The sequence below is a fragment of the Phragmites australis genome, chromosome 4 (genome assembly GCF_958298935.1).
Source record: "Phragmites australis chromosome 4, lpPhrAust1.1, whole genome shotgun sequence".
NCBI lineage: Eukaryota > Viridiplantae > Streptophyta > Magnoliopsida > Poales > Poaceae > Phragmites > Phragmites australis.
In genome coordinates this window covers 10,657,565-10,676,814 of record NC_084924.1, presented here as the reverse complement: position 1 = coordinate 10,676,814, position 19,250 = coordinate 10,657,565, and the positions used below count along the sequence as shown (strand labels likewise).

Below are 19,250 nucleotides of genomic sequence, written 5' to 3'. Positions count from 1 at the left end.
AGAGAATTAAGCTCATTGCACGACCTTTATTACAGAAATGCAATTTACCAACATCGTGTTGGGGTCATACAGTTTTACACGCTGCATACTTAATTCAATTGGAACCTACTGCATATCACAGTACTTCCCCTCTACAATAGTACATGGAAATCCACCAAGCATTTCTCATATACGTAAATTTGGTTGCGCTACATACGTACCGATCACACTGCAGCGTACATCCAGGGGCCCACACAAGAAATTGGGGATCTACGTGCGGTATCAATCACCGTCAATCATTAAATACCTCAAGCTCCTCACAGGGGATCTATTCATGGCCCAATATGCTGACAGTATATTCAATGAGGATTATTTACCGATATTATGGGGAGATTTCAAGTACCAGACAGAATACCAGAAAATCAATTAGAATGTTTAAGACATTTTCACCTCAGATCAATATACTCAAGAATCTAAACTACAAGTTCAAAAAATCATCAATTTACAACACATTACAAATAACCTGTCAGATACATTTACTGACTACAAAGATGTCACTAAATCCTATAAATCCTACCAAAATTATGCCCAAAAGAGTGTAGGTACCAAACAAAATCACTCAACTCCCTGTTCAAAAATAAGAGGGAGAGAAGTATAGCCATAAAAGAGGATACAACTTCTCGCAAACACCAAAGAAAATAGAGGAAGAAACTCTCTGAAATAGTAAGTGCAAGTCAACCTCAAATTGACAGATACTCAATGGGTAGTATACACCTAGTGGATAGGCAACATCCACAACTCACCTTAAGAGTGCACACAATTCATGATGTAGGACATCGGAATACTTTGACTTAATCGTATTAAGAAATCATGAATAGTCACTGAGGGTACAAGAGATTTCCACCTACCATCTAGATTCTAAAGAATTATATGATTGAAAGACTACAAGTATGGACACATACTTCTCCACAACGATTGCAAAAAACCTCCAAAATAATCCAGATCCCAAGACCATGACAAAGTGTCGAAAGCGCTCGGATTGGACTCAATAGAAAGATGCAATCCAAGCAGCGATAAACCTCCAAAAAAATGTTTAAGATTGAATTTCATTACACATATCTCTTTCTTTTTAATTCCCCTGCTATCCAAATGCCACCAAAGAGGAGCATGAGAATTTATTGACATACTTGTTTAAACAACATCGTATTTATTGGAAGCAATGAGATACCATTAATTAGGAAGTGCTGCACTGAGTTCTTCCATGCCAATACAACCATTAAACACAGAATAAATTCCATCACCTCTCTGAAGAATGACATGAACCAATCTGTGTTTGATCATGAAGCCAAGGCTGTTCTTCTTTGGGAGGTTGGGTAGGTCAGACTTTCAACAAATGTACTTTGATCCAGATACTTTTTTAGTGGCAGAAGAAAATTTGGATTGGTTGGACAATGCTTTTTCTAAAGAAGAGATTGATAAGGTCATCTCAGGACTTCCTTTAGACAAATCTCCTAGTCCAGATGGCTTCAATGGGGACTTCATTAAAAAATGTTGGCCTGTTATTGCTCAAGACTTTTATGATTTATGTCAAGACTTCTACGAGGGCAATGCCTGCATGCAGAGCATCAATGGTTCTTATATTACTCTGATGCCAAAAAAAGATTCCCCAAGGATAGTGGGAGACTTCAGACCTATCTCTCTTCTCAATTCATGCATCAAGTTAATTACCAAGCTATTGACAGACAAACTTCAGATGGTTATTCTAAAGATAATTCATCATAATCAGTATGGTTTCATAAAATCTAGGTCCATTTAGGATTGTCTGGCTTGGTCTTTTAAGTATCTACATCTCTGCCATAAGTCAAAGAAAGAAATTGTTATTCTCAAGTTGGATTTCAAAAGGGCCTTTGATAAGATTGAACATTCAGTGATTATTAACATTCTAAGGCACAAGGGACAGGGGAAAGATGGATCTCTTGAGTTCAAGGTATTTTGGGATCTAGCACATCAATTGTGCTTCTTAACGGTGTGCCTGACAAGGTGTTTCATTGTCGTAGAGGTGTAAGACAAGAGGATCCCCTATCACCTCTCTCTTTTTTTTTTCTAGCTGCAGATCTTCCTCAGTCAATTCTTAACAGAGCCAAGGACCAAGATCTTTTACATCTGCCATTACCGTTGGGGGTAGGGTTGGACTTTACAATAGTTCAATATGCAGATGATATTTTACTCATAATGGAGGCCTGTTCAAGACAACTGTTTGTGCTCAAGACCTTTCTCAATCCTTTTGCGGATTCAACTGGACTTAAAGTGAACTATAGCAAGTCTATCATGGTTCCCATTAATGTGTCTCATGATAAAATGGTTCATTTCTCACGCACCCTTCATTGTCAGATTGGTTCTTTACCTTTCACCTATTAGAGATTGCCTCTTGGTCTTACTAAACTTAGAGTTGAGAATTTCTTGCCTTTATTTCAAAGGATAGAAAGGAGATGTGTCAGTACATCTATCTACCTAGGACATGCAGGAAAATTGGAAATAGTTAACTCAGTTTTCTCCTCTCTGCTTACCTTTTATATGTGCACCTTAAAACTTCCAGTGATAATGAAACAAATTGATAGCTAAAAAAGCACTGTCTTTAGAGGGGTTCTGATGTGAACTCTAAGAAACCACCTCTTGCTATTTGGAAAATGGTGTGTAGGCTAAAGTTAGAAGGAGATCTTGGTGTGATTAAACTAGCTACTCAAAATGGAGCTCTGCTGCTTAAATCCTTACATAAGTTCTTTAACAGGACATATCTTTCTTGGGTTAATCTTCTTTGGCAAAATTACTATAGTCAGGCCAGCTCCTGGGAGTCACGAAAAAGGATTCTTTATGGTGGAGAGACATTAATAAACTATTGGAGAAGTACAAAAGTATTACAACAACTTGTATTGGTGATAGAAAATCATCTTCATTTAGCATGATATGTGTGTAGGGATCTTACCTATTTATCAATGGCCAGAATTATTCTCCTTCTAAATGAGATCAAGTATCATGTGGAATGTTGCGTGAGAACTTCCTAATATGTCCCAGATTTTCCAACTTCCTCTGTTTGTCATAGCTTTCCAACAATTTTAGGAGATGGGAAGTATGCTTAGTGACCTAAACTTAACTGACGCTACTAACGTGTGGACATATATTTGGTGATCTCCTCATTTCTCATCTTCTAAATCTTATAAAGTTTTTATGGGACATGCTACAATTCATTCAATCTTTTGTTGGTCTGTTCCTCCTCATGTCAAATGAAATACAAGGTTTTTTCTGGTTTCTTCTCAAAGATAAACTGAATACAAGAGGTCTTCTCAGGAGAAAAAACATGGAGCTAGAATCCCACTCTTGCGATTTATGCATTCTTCAGAGAGAAGAAATTTTGAATCACTTATTCCTTCTATGTAATTTTGCCCGTGCTTGCTAGGCTTCCATTGGTCTTCGGGTGTCAAGAACTTTGATGCCGCTACAAATTTTCAGAAGTTTTAGAAGGCAGCTGGTCGTTCCTTTCTTCATAGAGGTGATCATTCTGATCACTTGGAGTATATGGATGGTGAGAAATGATTGGATATTCAATGATATTGATCCCACTATCATAGCTTGCAGATCAAAATTTGCACGAAATTTCCTTGTTATTCATTTTTTTCTTTCTTACACTCCTTTTCTTTATTTGTTTCTCTTTATACTCTCTTTCCGTTTTTAATATATATAATTAGTAGGAGCGTCCCCTCTTATTCTTTAAAAAAAAAGAGCACGAGAAGAGTGCAGAGATGCGGACGAAATATGCCAGATCTAGTAAAGCAGCGGCACGCGTCCAGATCCAGCACCAGCACGGCAGGTGCAGATCGCTTGGTGTGCGACGACTACGAGCCGACGACTCCCACGCCCTCGGCCTTATCACTCATCCAGACCAGTCCTCCCCCTCTCCTCCACCGGCCCACGCCATCGCTTCCCATTTCCCCACTCGCTTTCTCCCAACCCCAGTAAAATTTTCTCCTCTCCCAATCTCGGATTCGAGGAAGGCGGAGGAGGGGAGAGGCGTGGATTTCGAGGCGCGGCGATCGCGATTGGGGTGGCCCTTGATCCGTCCGCGGCTGAAATCGTCGAGAAACCGAAAGGGATTGGGGTGCGCGGGGAGGGAGAGCTGGAGTAGGCGGCGATGGGGCGCCTGTTCCTGATACACCTGGACGGCAACGTCTACAGCTGCAAGCACTGCCACACGCACCTCGCCCTCGCCGCCGACATCATCTCCAAGGTCCGTCTCACCCCCCCGGCAAAAATTCCTAGTTAATTTCGGCGTTCGCTGCGGCGGATGTGTGCAATGAGACTGAGAGCGGTTGTTTTCTTTTTGTTTGGTGTTTCGGTTTCTTCCAGGCCTTCCACAGCAAGCACGGGAAGGCGTACCTCTTCAATAAGGTGTAAGTGGCCTCCTGTCCTTTATCTTCTCCTCAATTTGTTCATCGGTTTAGGCTGAGCTTCTTAGGTTGCGTGCGCTTGGATATGTGTGAAATTGGGGGAAATGCAACACTGTTCTTATCGATTCCGGGCGGAAGATTCAGTCATTTTGAATCTGCTAGGTGGTTACTTGTGGTAGCGCTAATTCCTTGTTCTGTAAGGCAAGATTGATACGATTTCGCTGCGGCGTCTAGTTGTTTTCAGGATTCGAGAGCCTTAGCTACTCCTTTCTAAAAGATAAACTTGACAATCAGGAATATGTTTTTGACTTTTAAGGATAATGCCTACTCTGCTACTCAGAGCACAAAGCCACTCTTTGGATAAGGAAAATTGGTAAATCAACTGAAATTCCTTGCCTTGACTCGCCTACTTCTCCAGTCTTTGATGTTGCTTTCCTGGCTTTCAATTCCTTTGGGAGGCCTGCTAGGAGGTCGAATCTCCCCTTATTCCTCAGTAGCTCAGTGGTAGAGTGATCGGCTGGTAACTAACTGGTTGTAGGTTCAAATCCTACTTGCCCTGACTCACCCTCGGCGGACGAACCTTGCAGAGGAAACATTGGGTTTTCGAGGTTTGCAGATTTGACTGAACACGGAAAAACTAGAAACGAAAATAGAGAAGAATACAAAAGGAAACTCCCTAAAGTCTAAACTGTACTAGAATACCAATAGGTGGTTGGAAGGGATGCGACTATATGCTATAGTATGCAATAGGCAAATAACAAAGTCTTAATTTTCTCCAAGGGAGAAATGAGAAGAATCCAATTGAAAAGGAGGTATAAGCCTTTTTCCCCCTCTCATTTTTTTATTATTCTCCTTTTCAAGGGGTGATGTATATGCTGGGCACAAAACCTACCTTTTTCTCTGGGACAAAATATTTGGGTGATCTAGTTGTCGTTGACGCGGGATCTGATTCTAAGAGTTCATCCTAGATTATGTTTGGTTCCCTATGTCTAAAATTGGTCTCTTATTCAATCTTTTACACATACATGATGTATGTGATGCATGCTTACAACAATAGGTCAATAGCCCATATTGCTGATGTACAAGTATGTTGCCCACATTTCCTCAACAACATAAGTTTCCGGGAAGTAATTGGTGTATGGGTTTAATTCTGGAATCATAGACAAACACCATGAGTTCAGGACCTCGCAGGTGCAATTAAAAAAAAATGCAGCCCACTTCGAGTCCACATAACAGGCTTGACAGAGCCTATATGTGAGGGGTATTATTGAATTATGACTATATTGCAATATGTTGTCCAAAGGTCAAAAAACCTTCTAGACGTTTCATCCTACTTTGGTAAGCAAAACTTAAGTCACAATTTCTCCTAATTGCTTTGTTTCCACCCCTCTTATGTGCTGCATCAACTCGGAATCAACTGTATCTTACCTCTCATGCTACTATCAAAGTATCAATACCTAAGGCTCTTTGTTTGAAAAGGAAATGCAGATGTTCACATAGAAATGAGTGTAAGTTCTTGTATTATTGGACTCTTGCCCAATAGAAAGGCTTCCTTTGGAGATAATTATAATTTGATTATCAAGCTGCTAATCAGGATCTTCTGTCACACACACCAGCTATCTGCCTATCTTTCGCTGAAGTTTAGTTTGTATCTCGTAGAAGCCCACTCCAAACCAGGGGACAAGTTAAGGTAACCAGGTAAACCTAATCTCAGGGCTCAGGCAAAGCACTCCATGGATTGTCATTTGCGGATACCACTTTTGTCAGAATCTGGAGGTTACCTGTTCAAACTTCAGGTGCAGCAGAGACAAATGTACTATAACTGTTCTTTGACAGAACGGGGCCTAAACGGTTTGATGGTGTTTTTACCGTGGATGGGAATAAATTTGGTAGTGATTCGATATCAAAACAGTTCATTAGCTCCATCTATTTCACTGTTTGGTATATTGTAAGGTGCAGTATTTCTGGAGATGAGTTATTTTCTTCAGTATTCTATCAGCCAGCATATATGTAATTGACTTATGTTTTATGTCCAGTGTCAATGTGACTAATGGAGTAAAAGACGATCGCATGATGATCACTGGGATGCATACTGTTTCTGACATCTTCTGTGTTGGCTGCGGATCCATTGTTGGATGGAAATATGTATGATTTGTAATGATTATTTATGATCTCCTCCTCCTGTGTATTGCCTAGCATCTAAGTTCTATGATGATGCGTCTTCTCTAGGAGGCTGCACATGAGAAGAGTCAGAGGTACAAGGAAGGAAAATATATTCTGGAGAGGTGATCGTGACAACATTTTGTCTTGGTTTATTCACTTTTGACATATACTGTTCATTTTTTTTTTTCATATTGTTTTCAGTGGCGCATAAAGCCACTCATTTACAGCTTTATTCTTAATCTGGAACTCACTGGAAAATAGTAATCTTTTATTGGCAAAGCAGGTATAAGGTGTCAGGCCCCGACGGAAGCCTGTATTGGGTTACACATGATACTCGTTTCGGTGGAAGCGATGCGGATGATGTATGAAGCACAGTTCAACAAACTCAAGCCTGTTGTTCATCCCCTGTAAATAACTTGGGTGTTGTCGGTCTTTAGTTATCCGGGGATTGCTCCCATTAAAAGAAATCCCCGGCGTAAATTGTTATTCTAGGTGACCTGATCATCCCTCCCATCTTCCCTGGGAGTTGCATATTATGTATATGCATGTAATCTGTGTTGCATATAGCACATCAAGTTGTATCCCGGGAATGCCAAGCGCTAATGACCAAATAAAGTCCGTTTCTCAAGTATCTGATCTGGGTGACCTGCTGAGTATGAAGGTATGGACAGATGTGAATTATGCGTTTGGTTCCAGTTTAATGCTGATAATTGGCGTCCGAAATCCTTCAAACTAGCTGAATAACCAGCTTAATTGCGCGGCTATTTTTTAACATATAATTGTATTCACTATACAACTATAATACGTACAATATTGTAAGTGAAGTTTGATTTGGTGCAATTTGTTGTTTTTCCACCAATTTTTAACGATAAGCCGGTAAGTCCAATTAGAGTCCTCCCCCTTATTGTTGAAATTGTTGAAGTCACGTGATTGAATCAGTTAGCTGTTTTTGTAACAAATTTTAAAACGATCAATCGTCTAGTTTAATTTCAGTGAAACTGTGCATGAATGTAGGCAACAAGCTTCTTCAAAAAGAAATAGAAAAAAAGAAAACGGAATGCAATAAGGAAGAAGAGGACATCTTATCCACGGGCCGGCATTTTGGACCAATGGATCGGTCCAACCAAATAGGCAAGGTCAAGTACGGCATGTTTTAAGTCTGTTAAAGAAATGTAACTGGACAGTTGATATTTGGGGTGAATCGATTGTTATCATTATTTGCATTGTACATGTCTATATACACGATGAATTTGCTATTCTCAAAAGACATTAATAACTGCAAATTGCAGTTGCTAATTGATCAATTAACTGTAAAACTCTCCATTGATCAATTTTGTTATCTATATATAGCGCAATGAAAACTCCTCTAAAACTCATATTGGAGAAATATGAGTAGAAATATAATTGTAATATGCCAAAAAAAAACTCTATAAAAATAAAGTGGAGAAAAACAATAGAAGAAAAGGAGTGGCATATATAAATATTTTGTTTTAATATTGTCTTATTAAAAACCTTATATGAGAAACTATTATGAAAAACTCATAAAGAAAAATAGTGCAATATTTATGATATGATGATCATTAACAGATTATAATTTAAAGAGTTTACTCCTCTAAACTTTGCAAATCCCAAAGCCGTCTCATAGCAATTCCATGAATGTATTTCTAGAATATAGATGTTGGTCAGGACTTCATGAATAAATTTACTAGATTTTCACAAGACTTTTTTTTGCAAAAAATAATTTCTCCACTTTTTTGTAATTCGTGGGGATAAAATAATTTTGGAGCAATGTGTTTTGTGATATTGCTTTTTATATAGCATGCTTGCATTTGAGCAATACAAATAACATTATCTTCTTAGATAATTGTAAGAGATTCTGATGAACATATACCGTATGATCCTTGATTATGATTAATCACTCTGTGAAGCTATACACATTCACGTGATGCTTCGTATAAAACAATTATTTCAGAATGGTTGGTGGAAGTAGCAACTGTAGTTTGCTTTGATGACTTTCATGAGAAGTTTGTACTACCATATAGGAAGATAAACCCAGTTTATAATCTGGCATTATGAGGACCAGACAAATAAACAACATCGTTATATTCAACCATGTTCATATCTTGATTTTCTAGTAGAATAAAACAAGATCATACCTTTGAGATATCTGGATTTGCCTTGCACCAACCAAATGTATTTTAGTTGGGGCAGAACTATGTCTAACTAGCAAATTGATTACAAATGTAATATCAGATCTAGTGTAATTTGCAAAATACATAAGTGTTCCTGTAATACTGAGATACAAAACTTTATGTCCAAGTATCTCATCATCATCCCTAGGTTTGAATGGATCTTTATCCATACCACGGGATCAAACGTCCATAAGAGTCTTTTTACAGATATGATTTATCCATATTAAATTTATGCAATAATTTCTCAATATATCCATACTGGTATATCAATATTCCTAAGAGAAATTGCTCAAGTTGTAAACATAAGCAAAAGTTGGTTCTGTCCAAATATTTTATCTCAAACTATGTCTTAAGATGCTCGCTTCTTTAATATCTTGCATATTTTTGATGATATTAAGACCATCGACATATACTAAGATGATGAAAAATCCTATTTAGGATTTTCTTTATGAATACATATGGGAAATCATCATAATTTGAGTAACCCTTTTGTGCAAAAAAACTCAATTAGTCGGTTGTACTACATTTTTCCTAACTGTTTTAAGCTATAGAGTGACTTTTGTAGTTTTACATAATACATGTTGTAATTTGCTTTAGGAATAGAAATTTTAAGCCATTCACTGACTTACATATAGATATCTGAATCAAATAACCCATATAAGTATGTGATCACTACATCCATCAACTGTATGGATAAATTCATTTGTACTGCTAATGAAATCAAATATTGAAACATTATTTCACTCATAACAGGATAGTATGTTTCATCGTAATCGATATCTGGTCTCTGTGTAAACCCTTGTGCTATAAGTCTTTTCTGAAGCATTGACCACAAAAATATGTGATTTAGTGACACCCTTGTGGTCATTAAATTCATTTGGCAGATTATTTACAATGTGTTGTAAATTTATAATTCTTTGAACTTCTTGTTCAGATTCTTTAGTACGTATGACATTCTAATCTATTTTCTGACATTCTTTGTGGTATATATCTCCCCTAATGCCGAAAAAATACTCATAAAAATGCAATCAGCATACTGTGCTGTGAATAGATCTCGTGTTAGAGGCTTAAAGTATTTTATGATTGACGAAGAAGTATACCCCACATAGGTCCCTATTTTTCTATGAGGACTCATTGATGTACGCTATGGTGGTGATCGTGGTGCTACGGTGGTGATAGAGGTACATACACATCACAACTAAATTTTCACATATGGAAAATACTTGGTTGATTTTCACGTACTAACAACAACGATAAAGTTGCATGATACGCGATTGGTCGAATCTGAATTAAATATGCGGCGTGTAATGCTGCAAGACCCCAACAAAATATCGGTAAATTGCAATTATGTAGGAGTGGTCGTGTAATTAATTTGATTCTCTTGATAAGAGATTCAGCTATACCATTTTGAGTATGAACATAAGATATTGAATGCTATAGATTGATACCTAGAGTCATACAATAATCATTAAATTCCAAGGAATTATTTGATAATGTGTTCAGGATATTTTGCTCATAATTTGATAATTTATTCAATTAATTTAGGAAAAGCATGATTCCTTATAAATAAGAGACACACATGAGACCATCTTGTGGATACATCAATGAGTATTATAAAATACCTAAATAGTCCATATAATGGTTGAATAGAGCCGCATATATCTCCTTAAATGTGTTTCAGGAAATTGAGTTGCTCATTTTAAATTTTTGAGGTAAGAGGGCCTCAAAAATAATTTTTGTATGACACATACGATGCACACAAAATCTAATAATTTGAATATTTTGCAACATTAATATGGCGACCAACAAAATTGCTAATAATTTTTCTCATCATCCCTACACCGGGATGACCAAGGCGATCATACCCAGTCTTGAACTTATCAAGGTTTTGGAAAATTATTTTAAACAGAATATGTGGTACGGGTTTAATATACGTATAGTATAATCTAGATGATAAAAAGGAATTCTCTGAAGCATTTGCTTGCAATATCTGTATGATTTGATGAGAAATAAATATTCATCACTATTCTCAGTTTGAGTTTCCACATGAAATCCATTTATGTGGGTATATTTATAACTGAATAGGGTACAAATGGAATCGGGATACAAGAGTGCATCCTCAACCACTATGTGTGTACCCATAGGAAGAATAATTGTGGCTCGATCTGAACCCATAGTTAATGCATCACATCCAATGATGGTAATAACATTTTCATGTTTCTCGGTAAGAGTATGGAAATAGGTTGTCTCACATAATATTGTATTAGTTGTACAACTATCCACTAAACAAATTTCTTCATTCATCCATTGCTTCCCACAAAAATTCTATATATAAAATAGAAAAATTCAATATGAATTTAACTCATATATAGAATACATACAGTGCTGATATTATTGTGTATCATGTCTGAGGTATATGATCGGACATAATAACATACAATATGCAACATCAAGTATAGTAGGCTAATGACATTTAGGGGATGATTAGATACTAATTGAGGTCTCCCAACATATTCTAGTAATTGAATTCCACAATCATATCATCGACGTTGAGGGGGGCATCCTCTTTCTGTTGGACTTTCTCTTGGTTGTTTTGAGGAACATTCTGAGAAGAGCCCACCACCAGATTGTCTCACTACTACAGAAATAATTTTTCCAGTGGGTGAATTACAATTGGATTATTGGAACTGATTGTAATAAAGCTATTTCAGTTGGTTCCATAGCTCAAACTGACTGAAATTGGTCGTCGAGCCAAGAATCTACTATAATAATAGTCTATTACAATCGATTTATAATAACAATCGATTATAATACATTACAGTTGGTCCATGACAAATTGATTGCAATAGTTGGACTAATAAAGTTGGTTCCAAACAAGAACCTACTAAAATATGTCAGTTTGCATAGTGAGTTATTTAGAAATTCATAAAATATTCATACGAAGTCAGATGAAAAAATAATTGTACAAAATTGTTTCTCTCAACGAGATATACAACTTGATAGTTGACAATATTTTTATTTGAAGTCATTTTGGTGCCCAAATAATTGATAAAAGTTTCAAATAACAATGATCAAAAAGAAAAATATACTATTGCTCTGAGCAATCAGTAATAGGTGAGATGATAAGGTAGCATAGTGCAAGGCAAGTGATCATAGGTTTGATTCCCACAAACCGCACGTGCACATATTTTGTGTAAAAAAAATTGTGTGATTTCTGACTTTAGCCAACTTTTTTGGATTTTTTTTAGTGTCAAAATTATGGGTATCAGTATTCAATCCAACTTTACGGCCCAAAGTGGCCCACATCCTCCAAATCCTAATATATATTCTAGGCTGAGTGTTTGATCCCCATACTCAATTCCTGATTCCCCTTCTCTCCCTCTCGTCATGCCTCACGATTTCATGGAGGAGAGCGTGCAGCCCCACATGTTTCCGCACTGAGGGTAAATCATTGGCCTCATTCGAGAACAACAAAGGTGAGTTCAGCCATGAATGATAGTGGTGACTTCAGTTGCTTCTCCTCTGCGGCATGCGTTGTGTTGCGACACGCGCCTCCTGCTCGACCTCCCAAAAGGTACGTCCAGGTGCTCCTCCCCCCACCTAGATCTTACGATGTGGTTGGTTCATAGATCGGATTTGTTTTTTAGTTACATATTTGTGGCATGCCTTATGTGTGACTGCAATGCACGCATGTTGCTCATCCTCCCAGAAGATACATGCAGGTGCCCCTCCCCCACCCAGATCTTACGATGTGACCAGATCATAGATCATATTTGTTTTTGGATAAATATCTGAGTGAACGAGCAGAGACATGCGTGGAGGCGCAGCACTGGGAGCAAGCAACATCATGTGTGTTGTGACTGTGTGCGACAGTTGAGAGGCAAATCTGCCATCAGGTGCATGGAGAGGCGTTTGATGAGGAGGCAGAGAGGGACTTTGAGGTCTTTAATAGTGGCTCAGCTTTGCCCACAATTGAGGGTGCCATGGGCATTATCGTCGCCGTCAACAGCTTATTCCTAAATGACGAGTAGGCAAGGTGTTCAACTGAATACTTCGGTGTTGATACTGAAAATGATTTCTATAGTAGTGTCTTCTGGTTGTGCATTGAAATGGGCCTCAAATTTATCCCCTTGAACTTGCTTGTCTTTCCCAATAAATTTAAGATATAACTCAACCAAATGTTTGGGAGTCTAGCATTTACTTGTACGATAATTTGTACATCCACACCTTTGACAAAGTTGATAGTTGTCTTTATTATCATTTCTCCTGACATGATCTTTGCCCTTGCCAATTCCATTATTTTTCCACCTGTTGGAAAACCTCCACTTCCTCCTAAATTTCTTATGGTTCCTTTTGGCACCATGAAATGTACTTGTATTCTAAGTGTTAGCATGCACTTCAGGTGGATGTGCAGTACATGTTGTGTGATTTTGATGATTCTTCATGAGAAGTTTATCATGTTTTTTGCCTGAAATAAAGGTATATATCAACTCAGAATACTTCGTATATTTCTGTTGGTGGTATTGTTATTGCAATATCCGCAAAAATGGATGAAACACGCATAAGGTTTTATCAATCATATCTTTATCTGAGACTGTGTGATCATATAATCTCAACTTAGAGTAGATCTTATGAACTTGAGAGTTATAGTCTATAACGGACATAAAGACCAAAAAATGAATGAGTGACCATTTGGGTTGAGCTTCGGGCAGTATTATTGCTCTTTGTTGATTATATCTTTCCTTAAGGGAGGTCCAAAGAGTGAGTGGATATTTCTCCATTAAATACATAGTTTTGAGATCTAGATGGAGGTGACACCCTAAAAAAAAATGCAAGGTTACATATTTTGAATGTTCGGGAATAGGTTCGACATTCTCTTGTGGTGGAGTTATGATGGCAATAAGTTTCTGGACGGACAAATTTTATTTTGATATCCATGGCCTAGGTTAAATAATTACTTCGATCTAATGCAAGTTTGGTAAATTTCTTTTTGGTAATTTCAATTATATCCTAAATTAAATGCAAATGTTGTAATTGAGCAAAATGCGAATCAAAATGTGTCAAGAATGACAATAGATGTAGACTTTCAATATAGGACATGTGACCAAGTTGCTGCTAATATCTCGAACTCCACTCCTGATGGAATGAGTGATGCTTCAATCACAACCAAAGATATAGTATGTGTACTATTAAATATTGGGAAGACACGATGAAGATAATCATCATGTCGTTATATATCATGGTGTAGACCTCACAGCAGAGGGCAATTAAATCGCTAATATGAACATGGACTCCGTCTACTTAGACGGGCAACACTACAGTCGCAACCAATGTCATAGACTCGTGCTATGCCAATATTATAGAAGATAATTATCAATTTATAAGCATTTTACATTGATTTTTTGTGAATTATTTAAGCATATTTGAGGCTTAAATAAATAATTAATGCAGAAAAATATTTATTCCAATAATTTGCAAAGAAAATGTTTGCAAGAAATAAATAAAAATATGTAATAAACAGCAGAATATTAAATATGAAAGTATTATTGTGGTAATACAATAATGATGCAGTAATACACATCGCTAATCTAAGGAGCTTGAATGCAGTAAATACAATATAAATGAGGTTATATAAAGGCAGTGCATAATTTATATGAAACCTAGGTTTTTTTGTAAATTGTGGTGGCTTGTGCATTGACGAGCTGAATGGGGTTTCCCATGGGATGACGCCTACCACCGCCATGGGGAGGACCGTCGCCGGCCTTTTCAAGAGCGCAGTGCTTTCGAAGGAGTAGTGGCGATGAGGATACAGATGATACCGCATTGCTTACCATTGTATAATCGATCGATTAGCGAAGGGTAGAACAAAATGTGTGATAATGTGTTGAAGTAGGGAATGCGTGATAGAGATTTGGAGTGAATTGATTGTTACCATTTATTGCATTGTACATGTATATATTCATGATGAATGAGTGGCAGTTAAGGGTGTAATAAGATCATATACGGATAGGTAGAGCTCATTATGTATTTTATTATATATCTTTTCTTAAATCGGAATCGAATATGAATAGTGTTGAATAATTATTTCCTTATTTTGTATTATATCTTCTTTTTTTTTTCTCAGAGTCGGAGTCAGAGCGGATAGTGTTGTAAGCTTTTAGTTAGTCAGGCAGATGAACAATTTTCACTTCATTTGCATCCTCACACAGCACGTTAAATAGTATAGGGTTGCAATCAAAGTGAGCATAGAGAGAATGATTGTTGAGATGTGAAAATAAAAGCACTCAGTATTATCTATTTACAGATGTATGATAATATATATATATATTATCATATTTTTAAGTAAAATCATAATAAATTTTTTCAGAACACTTAATATTCGGATACTTCGAATGGATATCCGTCATTATGTATTATTTTTTTCTCAATTTAAAGTCGGACATAGATAGCGTTGAATAATATTAAATAATTATTATTATATCTCATATTTATTTCGCTGGTTTTTAGATAGGTGGGATACATCCTCCCGTTTTCACCCTAGTGGCAGTTGCCATTCCCAAAAGACATTAATAACTGCAAATTGCAGTTTCTAATTTATCAATTAACTGTAACAAAGTCGTCGGTCGCCATCAGCGAGGAGAGGACCATCATGTCCTTGCCAAACTCACCGGCCATGACTATACTTCGAGTCAACCATGTGGAATTGTTGGAGGTATATTCGGTATTCTTCTGCTATGGTCTCTAAACTCCTCCACTCTACTCATAGGACGGTTTTTTATATAATTTTTTTATTTTTAAATAGCATAAATACATGTCTATTTAAAAAATAGCAAAAATACAACCAGCGATCTACACTTATACTTATCACCCATACATTGGGTGATTTATTTAAAAAACATAAAAATGTCATTTTTTATGCTCTCAAACCTTCAAAATACCGTATAAACTGTCATGAAAAATTATGAATATTTTTTTATGTAGATGATGCTATCATCTAGTGCTCATAAAATTTGAACTCAAATAATTACTTACACAATAAGAAACAAAATAGATAATTTTCAGCATCGCTGAAATTTGTCTTTTTTGTTTTTCATCTTACGTGTCATATTTTTTAAAAAAATATGGAGAGCCAGAATGCATCATACTATACATTACCACATTTTTTTATAGTTACCCATGACTGTTTAGATAGTGTTTTGAAGATTTAAGAGCATTGGAACACGATATCTTTATGATTTTTAAATAAATCTTTCAGCTTAGTGGTGGACGGGTGGCAAGCACCTATTTTTACAAATTTTAAAAATAGATATATATATTTCTACTAGTTTTAGAAATAAAAATATATAAATAGAAAAATTGCTAGGTGTTGGGGATGATCTCCCGCCCCCCCTCCTCCCCCCCTCTTTGGAGGGTAGCTCGAAGTCTACTGGAAAGATTGCATGCTTGTCATTGCAGTTTCGTTTTAGGGACTTCATCTGAAGGTGGCGAAGATTGCGAAGCTCCATAGGTCGAAGGGTGTAGGCGCACCCACATCCACGGTTTCACGAAGAGGCAATGACCCCAAAGGAATGCAAAAACAAATTATTTAAGGTCAGAAACGAACCAAAGCAATGCGAAGAGTCATCGTCAAAGGATGCCCTCGAGGAAATGAGATTGCGAGCCACCGAAAATCTGGGCAGGTATCAACAGGAGATAAGAAAATGGAGAGACAGGAATATATCTGAAAAGAACTTCGTCCCCGGAGATTTGGTGCTGCGAAGATTCCGTAACACAACATCAGTGGGAAAGCTACAGAGCAAATGGGATGATCCTTTCTTAGTCAAAAGGTCGTTAAGACCCGGCTCATATCATTTGGCTAATATGGAAGGTGAGGAGATTCCACATACTTGGAATGTGGACAACCTTCGTAGGTTCTACGCCTGACAGCGATGGCGACCAAGACGAAGGCTCTTGCGTAATTTTTCTTTATGCAAATTTTCTTTTCATGTAATCAAATTGTACGGGAACTGCACTTTTTTCCTCATAGGGGGACCCCTTCGTTAGGGGTGAGATTTTTAACGAGGCAGGAACCCTTGTAAACATCAATATAGTAAAAGTACCCTCAGAAAATACTGCTTCTTCCGAGTATTGGTAACTCGTCATCGAAGAGCGCCAGCCTAAGAGCGGGGTGATGCACCAATCGACGACTGAAAGGCCGCAAGTGGATGGTGCAAATAGAGGTGCTAAGTGTCAACGAAAAAAGACGTACACTTTCGACCTTAAAAAAATTGAAAAGCCGAAGTGTCGCTCGACCTAAGAAAAGGCGGCGCACTTTGAACTAAAGTCGGGGGCTACAAGTGCCTGCCCCTGCACCGAAGGAAAAACAAACTTTCAGAAGAGAAGCCGAAGTGTCGCTCGACCTAAGAAAAGGCGGCGCACTTCGAGTCAAAGTCGGGGGCTAAGAGTGCCTGCCCCCGCACCGAAGGAAAAATAAACCTTCGGAAGAGAAGCCGAAGTGTCGCTCAACCTAAGAAAAGGCGGCGCACTTCGAGCCAAAGTCGAGGGCTAAGAGTGCCTGCCCCCGCACCGAAGGAAAAACAAACCTCCGGAAGAGAAGCCGAAGTGTCGCTCAACCTAAGAAAAGGCGGCGCACTTCGAGCCAAAGTCGAGGGTTAAGAGTGCCTGCCCCCGCACCGAAGGAAAAACAAACCTTCGGAAGAGAAGCCGAAGTGTCGCTCGACCTAAGAAAAGGCGGTGCACTTTTAGCCAAAGTCGGGGGCTAAGAGTGCCTACCCCCACACTGAAGGAAAAATAAACCTTTGGAAGAGAAGCCGAAGTGTCGCTCGACCTAAGAAAAAGCGGCGCACTTCGGGCCAAAGTCGGGGGCTAAGAGTGCTTGCCCCCGCACCAAAGGAAAAAAGAAACCTAAAACAACTAACTTAAGAGCGTCCGTTCAACAAAATGAATTTCTATCAGCCAAAGTTACCTACGACCAAAAATGGGGGGGGGGCATTTTTGAGAAACCAGTTTTGTGCAGTCGCAGGTATCTGCGGCGAAAAATCGAGGGGGGGGGGACATTTTTGAGAAAACAGTTCTGTGCAGTCGCATGTATCTGCAGCGAAAAATTGGGGGGACGGCGTTATTTGGTACATCACTGTCGAAGCGATGCCCCACATGAATAATCGAGAATGTCATTCGTCGAAGATAACACCGCTCGAGTAAGCAAGAAGGCATTCCTAACATCCGAAAACATCGCAAAACGCCAATGTCACTTCGGGCGCGATGCCGCCGAAGTGCCCAAAAAAGGAAACAAGTAATACTGTAAATGCAAAATTTATTCCGCAAAGCGGTCAACATCAGGATCAATAAAATCCTTATACCACCGACTAAAAGCAAACTGAAAAGCTATGCATTCACTTGCATGAAAACACATGGTTGGGGCCAGTGGGGCCCCAACATGAGTTGAAGTCGACGGAGGCGCTCGAAGATCATCTTTGTCGCTGTTGTGTTCAACTAGTTGCAAAGAAGGGCCGCGGCGATAGCATAGCTGCGGCCAGCGAAGTGGAAGCTCATCGTCGTCTTCAGGCTCAATCTTCGGCTCAAGGAGCATAGCCGAACCCTCGACGTCTCCCCGCGCAGTACGACGCAAGTCGCGCTCAGCTTGGCTATTAACTAGCGTCGAAGGGCTAAAAGACTTCCAAAATGCTTTGGTCCTAGTATTCATAGCATCATACGCTTTACACTTCGCATGCCAGTACCGCTCAAGCTCAACGTCAGGGTGACGGTGGCAAAAAGACTCCCAGTAAGACCAAGACACAAAAAAATTGTCCCTCATCATGGTAAGGGGGGCAGCCTCTTTGGCTACCTGCGTAGTGTTCGAAGGGAGGACTTGCGCAGGGAGCGCAAAAAGTCAAAAACACTTCGTAACAATGTAAATATATTGCGTTGCCAATGTACAATACATTGCCCCATCGCAAAAGGAAAACTAAAAACAAAAGGACGCTTCGCGCTGAATCATCCCACCTTTTCAGTATCTTCGGCCACCGCGGTTGTTGCCTTAGACGAGGGATCATCCCTCGCCTTGGCCTGCAAAAGAAATATTTCATAAAAAAGATATATATGGTACGACCAAAAAGACAACAAAACAAGTAATATGAAGCAACATACTCGTTGCCGGTTCATCTCCGCCTCTCGGAGGGTGAGCTCGCGACCTTGTACGCACCAATAGGTTGTGGTAAATGATCGGGCGGTGCTTTTCGATGCCCTCGTGACGGCTGAAGTTGACATATCCGTCGGGTATTGGAAGGTAGAGCGATATGATGGTCGCAACCCATCATTTCAATTGACTGCACAAGACTCCGGGCAGCGACCATCGTGCAGAAGTTGCCATAAAGCTGAGCGGCCGGGAGAAGGCTTCCGCTAGTTTCACTAATCCAACCTATAAGTCCTCCCAGCCTGACAAGATGGATTGTTGGGGGCGTAGCCGAGGCACCAA

General features: G+C 38.7%; 1 protein-coding gene across 1 annotated transcript; it reads left to right on the top strand.

Annotated features, from left to right (window-relative positions):
* Positions 1-3,872: 3,872 nt before the first annotated feature.
* Positions 3,873-7,215, top strand: LOC133915666 (protein yippee-like). The gene is made up of 5 exons (XM_062358907.1): positions 3,873-4,261; positions 4,381-4,424; positions 6,458-6,566; positions 6,651-6,706; positions 6,868-7,215. Exons 1-5 carry the CDS (start codon positions 4,166-4,168, stop codon positions 6,950-6,952), a joined length of 390 nt encoding a protein of 129 aa, XP_062214891.1. The 5' UTR covers positions 3,873-4,165; the 3' UTR covers positions 6,953-7,215.
* The last annotated feature ends 12,035 nt before the right edge of the window (positions 7,216-19,250 follow it).